Source organism: Ahaetulla prasina, chromosome 2, assembly GCF_028640845.1.
Source record: "Ahaetulla prasina isolate Xishuangbanna chromosome 2, ASM2864084v1, whole genome shotgun sequence".
Classification (NCBI taxonomy): Eukaryota; Metazoa; Chordata; class Lepidosauria; order Squamata; family Colubridae; genus Ahaetulla; species Ahaetulla prasina.
This window is the reverse complement of record NC_080540.1, coordinates 241364580-241380122: the sequence shown is the minus strand read 5'-3', so window position 1 is coordinate 241380122 and position 15543 is coordinate 241364580. Positions and strand designations below refer to the sequence as shown.

The following is a 15543-nucleotide window of genomic DNA, read 5'->3' as shown; positions in this document are numbered from 1 at the left end:
CCCTTAGCCATGCCTTTCTAATTTTTTTTTTATTTAAGGATTTTATTCAGTCATCCTGAATACCTTTAATCAGCAACATCATGAGATGTGAATTTTACAAGAGAAGTATTAATACCAGGTTAATTTCCAAGCCAATTGAACCTGCATGTCTCTAGTCTGAATGGTGTGCTTTCCAGGTGTAGCATGTAAAGCAATCGTATAAATGGGATATGAACAGTATGTGAATTGGGGTTGCATGAATAACCAAGTACACAGCACTGTGTGAGGCTCTGAATGTTTCAAAGATTTCCCATTCTTGCTCTAGTATATATACTGGGGAAAAACTTCTATATGCTTCTAGCTACTTTTTTCACTAGAAACCTTAACTTCTACAGATGAAAAAAAATGACTAAATTTGCACTTTGTTGTGATAACCTTATCTTGTAACCTATTGTCATTGCCCCAGACAGACCATCCCAACTACTAGTGAAAGCAAGTAAATCCACCCCTATTAACTTTTCCACATTCACTAAGCTTACCTAGAAGCTACCATCTACCTGAATTTCATTAATAATACAAACATCAGTGCAGCCTTCCTCAATCTGGTCAATGATCACTCAGCCTTGAAGAGATAAACTAATCCAATAAATATAGAACAGTGTTTCTCATGCAGGCTGGGTTCTGGAACCTGATGTCCATACATCTTCAAGTGGCCAATGTTGAGAAACGCTGATATAGACAGTTTGGTGAAGAGTCTTCAATCCCAGCTGGTAAAAGGAATGAAAATCTTGCAAATAGAACAATGCAGCTGATTTTATGATCCAGAGTATTGTACCCCAAACATTAAGCTTTAGCAAATAATAGCAAAGAAACTTTCAATTGTTTGTTGCACAAAAAGGCAAAGACAGATAAATTATAAATTTATTAAAACTAATTTTATTATCATACTAATATATACATTTTAAATCAACATGCAAAAGAATTATATTTTTATGTTTTTTATCTTTGCCAAGATAATGTGCTTGCATAGATTTAAGATAGCACTCTTTTAAAGAGCTAAATATAGACATATTAAATAAATTAGCAATTTTCAAACCAATTATCAAATTTATCAATTCATGAATATTAAGACTACTTTTGTCTCTTCTATGTAATAAAAGTATAAATAGCAACAATATAGAAGACTCAGATATGTCTAATTATTCCAACCATGTAGGATTTAAAACTAAGCAAGTCAGCATTAAAAAAGGAGAACGTAACTTCCCCTCTAAGTCTAGTTGCAGATAGCAAAGATATTGTTTTGTTTAAGTCTGAAAATACTATTTTGGTTCAGGTACAAAAATTCTGAAAGATATCAGCCCCCTCAAGCCAGTTTTGAAAGCAGTTGAGCCCTCTCTCACGAATCTGTTTTCTCCCTTTATCGGTAATTACTTCTCCAGTTTGTTTAACAATCACAAGTTTGGGGATGGCTGTTATGTTGTATTTCTTCTTCAATTCACTGTAAAAAAAAAAGGAGAGAAAAAGTTGGCTATACTATGTGCATATAAGTAAATGAACAATCAGGCCTCTTTCCATTTGTCCATAACTGTGACATTTGTCTATAACTGGTTTTGAAAGCATAATCAAGCCACCTGAGTCCTTAATGATTAAAGGTAAAGGTAAAGGTTCCCCTCACACATACGTGCTAGTCGTTGCCGACTCTAGGGGGTGGTGCTCATCTCCGTTTCAAAGCCGAAGAGCCAGTGCTGTCCGAAGACGTCTCCGTGGTCATGTGGCTGGCATGACTCAACACCAAAGGTGCACAGAACACTGTTATCTTCCCACTAAAGTTGGTCTCTATTTTTTCTACTTGCATTTTTACATGCTTTCAAAACTGCTAGGTTGGCAGAAGCTGGGACAAGTAACAGGAGCTCACCCCATTACACGACAGCACTAGGGATTTGAACCGCTGAGCTGCCGACCTTTCAATCGACAAGCTCAACATCCTAGCCCCTGAGCCACTGCAATGCTATTTCACCTTTGTTTCTCCAAATATGTCTTGAAAGGTTGTACACAAATGACTTGTGTTTTAATTTGATCAGTACAAAATTAAATGTTTCAGACTTGTCAGGATTTTCTTGTACATACCTGAGACAATGAATTTTGTATTTAAATTGAAGAAAAAAAAAATATATTGACAGCTGCCCAACACAGTATTTCATGTTAGACAGCTGCCCAACGTGAAATACTGTGTGGTGGATCCGTGAATATCCACTCTATTGTTAGCTAAAGTTTACAGCAGTTTATTTGCAGTGAACTATTGGTTCAATTTAGCATATCTAACCAGTTTGGGGACAGTTCTAACATAACATTATCTTAGTTTTCAAGCTAATGTCCAACAGTCAGTAAAGAAATTAAAGCTGAAAAGAGATTAATTAGTTCAGCAAGATATTGATTTCAATTGTATTTTCAAACCTATCATGAATACTTCCTAGAAAGAAAATGAAAAAAATTGAGAATGTCCCTCTCAGTCTCCATAGTACTGAAATTCTGCAAGATTTTAATTAATTAATTTATAAACTACTGGCTACCCATCTTATCACAAGACACCTCTGGATGGCTTACAATTTAAAAAATATGTATACAGTATATTAAAACATAAATAAATTCAAGCCACGCATTCAAATCTAATGACATGTGGCGAGGACACGATGGAGGGAGGTGGGGTTGGTTGATAATCAACCACCTCCATTTGTGCTGTTCCTCCATTCCCCCACAGGTCTTGAGGCCCTTACAAAAGGATAGGAGGGTTGGGGCCACACTCACATGGGGAGGGCAAGACGTTCCGAGGGCAGGAGCAACAGTAGAGAAGGCCCTCCTCCTGGAATAATCCTCCTGGAATAATCAAGCTGACTCCACCCACAACATGCCTGCTCTGCTGCATGAGTGGGAAGGGCTAATCCCAGTGGGGTGAGATCAGAGGTGGGATTCACTTTCATACTAGTTTGCAAATGTGAGCGTGCATGCTCACCTCTGCGCATGGCCTTCTGCGCATGTGCAGTAGTCACACATTACATCCAGACGGGTGAGCGGAGCCTCCCACAGTCGCTGCTACCGGTTCACGCAGAACCGGCTGAATCCCACCACTGGGTGAGATGGTTCCTCAAATAGCCTTAATCATGTTAATATATGCAAGGAGACTTAAGAATATTTCTGAGCTATTCGAGAAAACATCCAAAAGTCCATGGTTGGCATGAAGACCTGCATGATAAATTAGCTTGTAAATTATGAAAATAAAATAAAACGATATTGAAATGACAAGAAGGAAATGTATTAATGGTTGACGCCACGGCTACACAAAAAGTATTTTATCAACCTGTTGGGACAGTAATTCCCACAGAATCACAGTAAGTGGATTTGTGCTTTATCTGTGCGCAGAAGCAAAGAGGGCCCCTCTGCTGACCGTTTCAATAAACTTCAGCAAAAAGGAAGAGGAGTCCAAGAGTCATGTTATGGTTAGCTTTTATACTTTTTGCAGAAAGAAGCACAAGGTTACAGTCTCACTCATTGGTTATTTATCATTTCCGGGGGCCTGCCCAGATTCTGCCCATAGCTATAAGCTAAATGTCACACTACTCAGTAATGGGCCCACTTGCAATATTTCCTAGAACTGTTTACCAACCACATCTCTTCATCAAACAAATGCCTCCTCTATGTGGTCTAGGCCTTCTGCAGTGTCTAGTAATTACCGTAGTTGATTCTTATCTGTGGTTTAGCATCTGGTGGCAAACTTCCGTTTCTCTGATCTAGGTTGCTGTTTTGCTGGATCTTCACAAAAAGCTTCTGTTTAACTACCACTTAATTCACTATAGAGTAACTTAACACATAGTTCTACCTGAGGTTATTTTATAAGATAAAATTGAAGTACATGTTCTTTACTGACCAGGACTACACTGGACCAAGATTAAAGTAGCAGGTCTACATAGAAGGCGTGCTATTCCATTGGAGAAAATAGATTAATATCTTAGGGGGGAAAAGTCAATTGAGGATTACAGAGGAACAAAGACAAATTATGAATGGACCATAACATAACACAACAATAAGAAAAGTTTAAAAATAAATCAGGAAAGGTGCCTGGATCAGATGGATAATCAAGCTTGTATTACAATACAAATGTTTTGGGAATAAACTTTTGCAGCCTCTATAAAACACAATGAACTCTATTTTATGAGGAGGAAGGATGGCAGAGATTTAGAAAGAGGCTAATGTTTATTTTTATTTATTTATTTATTTATTTATTTATTTATTTATTTATTTATTTATTTATTTGTCGTAACAATATATACAAGCATTGCATAAAGGGTTATATAATATATGAACGTATATATGAGGAGAAACGAGGTACTATAAACATATATATACATAGGGGAAGAAACAATAGGACAGGAATGGTAGGCACGTTTGTGCTCTTATGCACGCCCCTTAGAGTCCTCTTAGGAAAGTGGTGAGGTCAACCGTGGACAGTTTTTGAGTAAAGCCTTTGGGGTTATGAGAAGAAACCACAGAGTCAGGTAATGCATTCCAAGCATATACAATTCTGTTACAGAAATCGTGTTTTCTGCAATCTAAACTGGAGCGGTTGACATTGAGTTTAAATCTGTTGGTAGCTCTTGTGATATTGTTATTGAAACTAAAAAAGTCATTGACAGGAAGGACATTACAACGGATGATTTTATATGCTAAACCCAGATCCTGTCAAAGGCGACGAAGTTCCAAATTTTCTAGACCCAGGATATCAAGTCTGGTGGAATAAGGTATTTTATTGGTTTCGGAGGAGTGGAGAATTCTTCTCGTAAAATACCTTTGGACACGCTCAACTGTGTTGATGTCAGATATATGGTATGGGTTCCAGACAGGAGAGCAGTAATCAAGAATTGGCCTAACAAATGTTTTATATGCTCTGGTCAGTAGCGTGGTGTTTTTTGAAAAGAAGCTACGTAAAATTAAGTTAACAACTCTTAGAGCCTTCTTAGCTATATAGTTGCAGTGGGCTTTGGCACTTAAATCGTTAGATGTAAAAACTCCAAGGTCTTTGACAGGGTGGGGGTCATCTGCAAGGCAATGTCCATCAAGCATGTACTTTGTGATTGGGTTCTTTCTTCCAATATGCAAGACTGAGCATTTACTGGTTGAGATTTGTAGTTGCCAAATTTTAGACCAAGCAGTTAGATGATCAAGGTCCTTTTGAATTGTGGATGTATTGTCAGTGGTGTTGAAAAGTTTGACATCATCAGCAAAGAGAACACAGTTACTTGAGATATGATTACAAAGATCATTTATGTATATTATAAAGAGAGTAGGTCCAAGAACGCTACCTTGAGGAACACCACTCTTGACAGGAACAGGATTTGATAGAGCATTACCAATTTTAACTATTTGTTGTCTGTTTGACAGAAAAGCAGATATCCAGTTGTGTAAGGGTCCTGAAATGCCATAGGATTTTAATTTTAGGAGAAGTTTATCATGTACTACTGAGTCAAAAGCTTTACAGAAGTCTATGTATATTGCATCTATTGATTTACCTAGATCAAGATTTGTAGTCCATAGGTTTTTACAGTGGAGAAGTTGTAAATTGCATGATAATTTTTTCCTGAAGCCAAATTGTTTATTTGAGAGAAGGTTGTGTATTTCTAAGTGCAAGGTAATGGATTGGTTGATGATGGATTCCATAACCTTGCAGGCGACGCAACATAGGGAGATTGGTCTATAATTGGTCTATAATGTGTATTACTATCTAAAGGACAAGATTTGACCTTAGCAAGAAACTACAGTCCAATATTGTTATTGAATAATGACTATTAATTGTTTATAAAGATTTTAGCTGAAAAACTGAAAATAATTTTATAATATTTTTTCATTGGGATCAAGTAGGTTTTTACCTAAATGACAATTTCCTCACTTGGCTCTGGGAACAACATGAAGAAACCTTGCCAACAGCATTTTTCTGCCATGTCTCTTCATTTCTGCCCTGTGCTTCAGTTTAAAGTTGACACAACTTAAATTTGTACTTGGCTATAGTAGTTGGTTTCCTCTCATCCCAATATAATTTTTTTTAGCATAAATATAATCTGGCACACGTCACTAAAAATCTGGTTCCAGATACAGTAAGGAATTAAGATCTTTTTAGTTCCTGTTGGCTACTTTAGGCTGCTGTCACCTGGGCACTGAAAATGGCCTTCCGTTGCCATTTTGGCAGAAAGGATAATGTTAGAAGTATATTGGATATTTTGGAATATTTAGAACAACATAATGAAAAACAAAGCTGCACTGATTTTTTTTAAGACACAATGAAGGCTTTTGACAAACTGAACTTTTTTGTTTAGATAATTTTGGAAAGAACATTATAAAGAGGGGAAATCAATTTGTATTTCACAAATAGCATAAATAGCTGTATGTGGAAACTTAACCAAACCAAGATTTTAAAAAAGGGGTAAGACAAGGTTGCCCGCTGTCTCCTCTTCTGCTAATAAAATAGATTTTAAAATTAAGAAAAATATGAAATATTTTGGTATTATTATGACAAATGAGAATTGTATATTATTTTTAGATATGAAATGAAGTTAAAAAAACATATTAACATGGGATAAAGTACAATTGTCATTGTTGGGGAGAATTTCTGTGATTAAGACAAAAGTTTCATCTAGAACGTTATTTTCGTTTCAGACAATCCCTTAACAACTGATATGTCCTCTAAAAATGTATGGGAGGGAAACATCCTGAGTTAGATTTAAGGTATTTCAAGATGCAAAAAAGAGAGAAGGATTGGGAGTACCAGATTTGAAATTATATTTTACACTCTGCTTTTTAACTTGGATAAAAGAGTGGGTATAAGTTGTATAAGGCTATATGGAGTTAGAAGGACACAATCTGAGATTTGAGTGGCATGGATATCTATGGTATGACAAATCTAAGTTAATGTCTCAACATTAAAAAAACCTAAGATCATGGTATCCAGTCCTATCACTTTTGGTAAATAGGAGGGGAAGAAATGGAAGCTGTGACAGATTTTATTTTCTTGCACTCCAAATCACTGTAGACGTGACTTCACCCATGAAATTAAAAGACACTTGTTTCATGGGAAATCTTGTTTTATGGCAAATCTAGACAGCATATTAAAAAGCAGGGCTATCACCTTGCCAACAAAAGTATATACACTCAAAGCTATGGTTTTCCCAGTAGTACTGTATGGCTAATGACCCGTAAGGAGGCTGAATGCTGAAGAACTGATGCTTTCAAATTGTGGTGTTAGAGAAGATGTTTGAGAGAGCTCAGACTGCATGGAGAGTCAATCAGTCAATCCTAAAGGAAATCAACTCTGACTGTTCTTTGGAAGGACAGATACTGAAACTTAAGCTCAAATACTTTGGCCACCAAATGACAAGACAGGATTTATTGGAAAAGACCCTGTTGTTGGGAAAGATCGAAGGCAAAAGGAGAAAGGAATGGCACGGAACCAGATGATGAGATAGTATCATTGATGCAGTGAACATGAATTTGGGCAAACTCCAGGAGATCCTGACATCCCTCTGGTCCATGGGATTATGAAAAATAGGGCATAACTTAACAACTGAACAACAAACAATAAAGGCTAATATACATTTCAAAAATCATTATGTCAGGTAGACCATTTTTCAGAGTTTGTAATAAATACAAATCTAGGTCGTGCCCATAAACACTTTGTGAGTCCCAACACAAGAAGCATTTTATAGATGAGAAATGATAAATAAACATAAATGGTTAAATTACTGTGATGTATTATAATTTTCTCAAGGAGATTATAAAATAAAATCAAGAGAAGTTAAGAGAAGGATCTTTTTCCTATGTATAATTATCAGAGATTTACAGTGGCTAAAAGATGTTATGGTTTTGAACAAAGTCTGAAACAGAATTATATATAAACAATGTTGTTGCTAAAATGTATAACTTTTTGTTGAAATATGAAACAGAGGAAGACCAGTAAAAGAGTGTATGACACTGATGGCTAACCTTTATGCCATCGCGTGCCAGGAGGGGGTGGGAGGGGTCACGCAGTGGGACCGGAAGTTGGCAAACGAGCCGTTTTTGGCCTCCGGAGGATCTCCGGGGGGTGGGGAAGACCGTTTTCACCCTCTCCAGACTCCTAGAAAGGCTCTGGAGCCTTGGGACAGCAAAAAATGGGCCTTCCCCACCACCACCACCCAAGGCCCTCCAGAAGCAGGAAACAGCCTGTTTCCCTACTTCTGGTGGGCCTAGAAGGCCCGAGAGCTTGCATGCCCACCAATATGGCTACATGTGCCACCTATGGCACGCATGCCATAGGTCTGCCATCACAGGTGTATGATAAACTAGGCTAAAAAATTTAGTTATAATATACAAGTGGATCAATGGGAAAATATGTGAGTGAAATGACTGGAATTTACACTGTGTTTTCATGTTAAAGAGAATTTTGATAAATTGATGTACCATTGTTATTTGACACCAAGAAATTATCTATGTAGCAAACTAACAGGTAGAGCAAGGGGGAGGTGTCAAGAGATGAATCAGCATGGACTCAGTACATTCCCACAAACCAATCCCTCTTGAATTTCTTTAACTCTTATCTACTGCCAATTTAGTGCTGACCATTAGTGGATCAGATTCTTGTGTGTAGGTATGAACAGTAAATCATCTTAACTTAAATTTAGTCCTGATTCTTCACATCTGACAATTTAAAATGTATAAAGGCACTTTGAATTTATGATGAAAATGTGAACAATATGAAGAAATGTTTTGTTTGTGTATGTATGTATGTATGTGTGTGTATGTATATATATATAAAACCTAACATCTGTCTTTCTGCAAACAACTTGCTGTGCAGTGATGAGGTGGGCAGAGAAAAAAAGGCAGAACAGAGAAAAACAAAGAGAAAAGGAAGATTGCACCTGAATGACTTTTGGCTTAGTTCTGCCTTACCATTCCTAATACATGGCCTTCAAATTGATGAGCTCTATAGGAACATTGCTTTCCAAATCAGAATGATACGTGGTTTTCGATTTAAAGAAGCCCTCAGCCAAATTCATCAGATAGTCAGTTGGCCTCTGTTTTTAGGGTTATCATTTCTCAGGCAACCTTCATTTTACTATATCCAAACTGGTGGGAAAAGGAAAGTCTGGGTGCTACATTTAAAAGCAGTCAAAATAAATATCAGTCTACTATTATAAAGTGACGAGAACTATTAATCTGGTAAATGTGATCCTATGAAGAATGATGCTCATTGCAAGAAATGGGGAACTACCCCCAGAGAATACAGTATTCTGTGCTGTTGTTTACCTGCCCATTTATTTGCAAACCAAATAAAGGCACTTCAGGGTTGATCTCCATGTTGTGAAGCTTCAAAATGTATCCCAGATTGTAGGAAAATCTGGAGGCTAAAAGGAGTTCAGGAGCTATTACCTCTGATAAGATTTTGCACAAGGGTAAAATTAATCTCTCCAATTGCAAGCTCTCTGTCGTACCTAGCAGCAAAATAGCTCTCCACATAGCAGTGTAAAATCTTTGGGCTAATGTTAATGACTTGACTAACTGAGAGTTATATGATTGCCTGAAAGTAATGGATGATTATTGGTTCAAGTGCCTTGGGCATCCTGGCTACTTTCTTCAGTGCCAATTTTTTAATTTTTTTCCATTATTTTCTTTCAGCAGAAGAGTTTAATCTGAAGAACAGATAAGTAAATTCTGGCCAATAGCCACATATTTTCTTCTTTCTTCTCAGCACTGACATATACTATGGAGAGCCATTCATCGCAAATGCATAGGTAGAAATGGTCAGGCATTTCAAAAAATGATAAAATAAGTGCACCAAAACAAACTTATTTGCTTATGAATAATAATGCTACTCCAGGTGAGACAGAATCATATCCTGATATGGGCTCTTTGTTTTGTTGAAACACTTTACAGAGCACTGAGAGCTGTAGGCATAGGAAGAGTAAGCATACGCATGAAAATAACTATATAAATATAAACATATAAATGAGCATAAGTAATAACTATATTAATTGGATATAATGAAAGGAATCAATGGGACAGGAAGGGTAGGCACGTTTTGTGCTCTTATGCATGCCCCTTATAGACCTCTTAGGAATAGGGTCAGGTCAATAGTAGAGAGTTTTTGATTAAAGCTTCTTCAATTCTGAAGAATCAGTTCTGAAACGAAGAAGCTTCTTGGATGAGAAGTGAAACATTCTCAAAGAGAAAAATAAACAAGAAAGCAACTTGGAAAAAGCAACTTAGGGATAGCCATTTAAAGAACTTTGGCCAGAGCTCCCCATAGTCCTTCATGATTGCATCTCATGTGTTTTTAACTGAACCACAAGTAGTCCTCAACTAATGACTACAATTGAGGCCAAAATTTCTGTTGTTAAGCAAGACATCTGTTAAGTGAGCTTTGCCCCATTTTACAACCTTTCTTGAGAACCAATAGTTCTTAAGTGAATCACTGCAGTTGTTAAGTTAGTAACAAGATTTGCCACCATCACAGTAACACAATTAAGTGAACCTGGCTTCCCTACTGACTTTGCTTGTCAGAGGATTACAAAAGGTGATCCTATATCCAGGGATACTGCATCCATTATAAATACTAGTTGCCAAGCATCTGAATTTTAATCACGTGATCAAATGGGGATGCCCCAACGGTCATAAGTATGAAAAATGGTCATAAATCACTTTTTTTTTCCAAAGTTGCTGTTGTAACTTTGAACGGCCACTAAAAGAAGTATTGTAAGACGAGGGCTACCGGACTATTCTATTTGCCTTTCGAATGGACTGGATTACAAGTCCCATAACTCCCTATCAAAACATTTAAATTATGGGACATGTAGCTCAGGGGTCTCCAACCTTGACAACTTTAAGACTTGTGGACTTCAACTCCCAATTTTGTCTTAAAGTTGTCAAGGTTGGAGACCCCTGATGTAGACCGAGCCACCTGAAAGGCGCCACATCGGAGGAGCTGACCGAAAAGTTGCCAGTTCAACTCTAACAAGCTACCGATGTGGGGCGAGGGTTGCGCGCCCCCAACCTACTCACTGCTTAAGGGGGTCGTGGAAGGGCAAGGCCAGCCAAGCCGGGTGCATCTTGTACATAAAGCTCGCCATTTCTTCCCGGCTGCGGTCGGACGAGATGAAGACGATCTGGAAAGGGGCCGGATGAGTGACGACATCCACCAATTCGCTGTAGAAATCGCACAGCGTCGGGGTGAAGTCCCTGCAGAGGGAGCACCAGGCGGCCGAAAAGTACAAGCCCACGATTTTGTTCTCCAAAGCTTGCTCGGGGTCCACGAAGGCGCCCTCCAGGTTCACGAGGATCCGCCCGACGAACAAATCCACCATGCTGAGAGCGAGCGAGCGAGCGGTCGGCCGCCCGATACGGCTTGAGGAGCTACGTAGAAAGGGAAGGAGTCAACTGCAGGACGGACGGCCCTTGAATTGCTTAAGCCGATCCTTGCAAAACATCCACGGGACACAACTTTTCCCCGACGGCGGGAAAAATGGGCGCCGTCCTTTTTTCCGATGCTTTTTCCTCGCAAAGGCACCCTTGGAGACGACTCGAGGCGCGGAGCGAGAAGGTTCCTCGGATCCGATCTCTGCCCCAGAACCGCCTGGAGAAAAATAAAAAGCCCCGACGCCTGGAGGGCAGACACGTAGGCGGGAGAAAGGAAATGAACGTCGGGCTCGGAGAATCCGATGAGCCGGATTAAAGGCTTGCGAATTTATTTACCTGAGCTATAAATGGATGTAACGTTTTTAAAAATAGACCCCGAAAGCGTAGAGGAGCGTTGGGAAAGCTCGCGTCTTCTCAAGTATTATTCCCCAGACCCGGTTGCACTACGACGGGGTGTGTCTTTGTTGAGAAGAAGAAGCGACAAGTGTGACCAAGTTAATGGTCGCCGTTCAAATCCAAGACCGCAAGGTCGACTCAGGCGCTCAGTCCTGCAAAATGTAGGAAGGAAGGAAGGTTGTTAGGTGCTTTTGTCCTTTTGCGTTGCATTGTACCAGCATCTCCAAGCCTCAAGTACAAAATACCTCAGTAACCTTCCTAGGAGACTTCTTCAGCCAGGTACTCTAGTATATTGACAATACTAAGAATAGAATAGAATAGAATAGAATTTTTATTGGCCAAGTGTGATTGGACACACAAGGAATTTGTCTTGGTGCCTATGCTCTCAATGTACATAAAAGAAAAGATACCTTCATCAAGGTACAACACTTACAACACTTAATGGTAGTCATAAGCTACAATTAAGCAATCAGGAAACAATCAATTACAGTATAAATCGTAAGGATACAAGCAACAAAGTTACAGTCATAAGTGGAAGGAGATGGGTGATGGGAATGATGAGAAGATTAATAGTAGTGCATTCTCAATCAGCATAACCATGCTGGATGAGGACTGGGAACAATGGGAAGGACTGGTTAAGAGCTGGCACAGAGCAGTGAAAGTAATTTCAAAAATCAGGTGAACCTACAGGTTTGACTGAGGAGGTACAATGCGGTCCTCCCTTTCAGATTTGTCTTAGTGGAGATTTTGGTCTGGAATGAGGTGCCTCAGCTTGAACTGGCTCCTCCCTTAGGTACTTGCAGTTGTGAGATAGCTCTGTGTTGTACCTATTGCACACCTCAGTGACTGGAAAGTGCTGCCATCACTCCTTCCTTCCCAAACAATTTCAATTCAATTCAGATCTTTATTGTCAGTGCATAACAGGTGCAATAACATTGGTTGAGCTCCCTCAGTGCACCCCCCCAACACAATACAACTCAAAGTGAAGACAGAAAATGCTTAACCCAATAAATCGTATTAACAAAACACCCAGTCCTATTTCACCACTGCGAACATGTTACACATTGCGCTGGCCCTGCAGTCCATCATACTATATAGTTATTTCTCATTCAGGAGTCTGACAGCCCATGGAAAAAACTGTTCTTCATCCTGTTTGTACGGCTGGCTATACTTCTATATCTCCTTCCTGATGGTAAGATAGTAAAGAAGTGATGACCAGGGTGACAATCGTCCCTGGGAATTTTCCTCACTCTTCTAAGGCAGCGAGCCCTAGTGATCTCATCTAGTGGTATTGGGACAGCCCACAATGTTTTGTCACTTCTACTTTTGGCTGTCCGTTCAGGTGACTACTTCTGGGCTCATAAAGCTATTATTTAAAAGGCAAGCTGCTCCCCACTATTTGTACACAGAGGCATTCACAGTCAGAAAGTATATCTGTATGCCCAGGTACATGAGTATTGCCTTAACCACATTTTTTGAATAATAAAAAATATTATTCCAATGTTTTTGAGTGTAACTCTAGGAAGTCCTATCAATGATGGTCATTAAGTAAGTCTTAAAAAGAACAGACGTAGCCAGGCACTCCTAGCATAATTGTTCATATCCCTCAGTTTCCTAAACAAGTTGCAGGCCTTATTAAAGATATGCCTGAAATTTTTCCTGATAACTTTTTTCTTACTCTATCCATCTTACAAGCACTCACTGTAGTGGAAAATGTCAAGCTTTGCTTTGGTTGCACAGCAAGTGCTCCTTTGAGAATGGTACAGATTAGAAGCAGACACATTCAGGTGGAAGGACCTACAGATATGAATTCTTGTTTCTATAATATAGTCAGAGGGAATTCAGCCAGAAATTCTGAGATTGCAGTCCCTGTAGCCAGATGAGAAAAAGCTGAACGTTAGTGTGAGAAGAAAAAGATCAAATTCAAGTCCTTACTTCACCCTGAAGGTCATGAGTAATTTTAGGCTAGACATTATCTCTCATCCCATCCCACTACAGACAGTTATTGAGATTAAAACAAGAGTTGGGTCCCCTGGGAACATACAGTACATATGCATAAGAAAGAAATAATGCTTGGCTATAGGAGCCTTCGGCATGTTGTATTTTTCTAACAGTCTGGTAATTATATGCAGTGCAGTTTAATTATGTAGAGTGCAAAGCTAATATCACCTAGGGATTTAGAAAAGAAGACTCTAGAGAGTGAAAGTTATCTTATTTCTTCTAAAGGAAAACAAAACCAAATCATCGAACATGATTCTAAGAAAAAGTGGATTATTGTACTCTGTGGAGATGCAGTTAACAAAAGGCCACTTATAGATCTAAAATATTTATGACTATATGATGTTTAACTGTAAATAGAGCAGCTTTCCACAAAGTAGATTTTGTTGTTTATGTTACCCTTTAGCAATTAAATAATTATAACACAATTACAGATCTTACCTTCAGAACTATTAAACAGCAAAAACATATATTTTACTTGACTATTTGATGAAAAAGCTAATTTTAATATACTACAGGTTTTTAATAAAATGTCATTTTTTTTGGAGGAGCAACTAGTAAATAATATATCATTTTGTATGTTTATTAGACATCGACACTCATAATTCCCAGCTCACATGGTTGGGAAACATCGTAATGCAACAAATTAATAAAATGTTTTTTTGTTTGAAAAGAAGGATTCAATTATTTATGCCCAAGCTTTGGACATGTATATTCCAATGACATATAGAGTTATTGTAAATTAAATGCTGTTTTATGAACGGAGTCACAAACTGCAGTCTTCAACTACAAGTTTCCAGTTTTCATTGGTTCAGGTCATAGGCTATTACAGTGATTATGTCTGCTATGTTGGCAGGATTAGTCTGAGATGCATTTCTTGTCTCTTCAGAAGTTGCCTTCAGCTGTTCCTATGAGGTATTTCTGGTTCCTGTCATAGGTAGATATATGCTTGTAATGATGACTTATCAGGGCTTTTTGATTAAACTTCTTGAAACATAGGCCACTTCATGGCCAATTTGGGTTTGGCTTGCCAAAAAAGCAAAAAAGTTACGTTGCTAATTGGAACATTTTTTAAGTGAGCTTTGCACCATTTTACAACCTTTCTTGCTACAGTTGTTAAGAGAATCACTGCAGTTGTTAAGTTAGTATCACAGTTGTTAAGTGAATCTGGTTTCCCCATTGACTTTGCTTGTCAAAAGGTCGGAAAAGGGGAATCTACAACTGTTATAAGTGTGAAAAAACTGTTATATGTCCCTCTTTTCAGTGCTGTTGTAGCTTCGAACAGTCACTAAATGAACTGTTGTAAGTCAAGGACTACCTGTAGCTGGTTTGTGAAGAGATAGCCTCATAGTATACTTCTGGTTGCTGTCAACAACAACCACTCACTGCCAACACTCACCTTCTCGTTGAAATTTGAGATATTTAGTATCTAAGGAAAAACTGAAGAGTTCTACCCATTTCTCCTCTTAGCCCAAGTATCAGAAGAATAGTAAAAATTGTCAACAGGTTTTCTGGAAGACTGATAAATTTTCATCCAAAGCTGATATAGAATGGCTGGAGATATGCGGAAGAGGGGTGGCTTTACCTCAGAGCCCTTCTCTTTTCCACTGAACTGTCAGCTGGGGGTTTTTTGAGCAGAGATTTGCTAATCTTTAGGCTGGGAGAAATGTTTTCTTTTCTTTTTTTTAACATTTTTTTTATTTTATAAACAAACAAACATATAATACATAATCAATC

The 15543-nt window shown here is 38.4% G+C and overlaps 1 protein-coding gene across 2 annotated transcripts; it reads right to left on the bottom strand.

The window, feature by feature from the left end:
- Positions 1–1004: 1004 nt before the first annotated feature.
- NXNL2 (nucleoredoxin like 2) lies at positions 1005–13528 on the bottom strand. 2 transcript variants are annotated; one of them, XM_058169881.1, is made up of 4 exons: positions 13511–13528; positions 11749–11960; positions 11059–11656; positions 1005–1477 (listed from the first exon to the last, which is right to left on the bottom strand). In XM_058169881.1, the coding sequence occupies exons 3-4, from the start codon at positions 11358–11360 to the stop codon at positions 1309–1311; spliced, it is 471 nt and encodes a 156-aa protein (XP_058025864.1). In that variant the 5' UTR covers positions 11361–11656; positions 11749–11960; positions 13511–13528; the 3' UTR covers positions 1005–1308. The 2 variants fall into 2 exon arrangements, with proteins under 2 accessions (XP_058025864.1, XP_058025863.1); XM_058169880.1 differs by having other exon boundaries at positions 11059–11960.
- Between the last annotated feature and the right edge of the window lie 2015 nt (positions 13529–15543).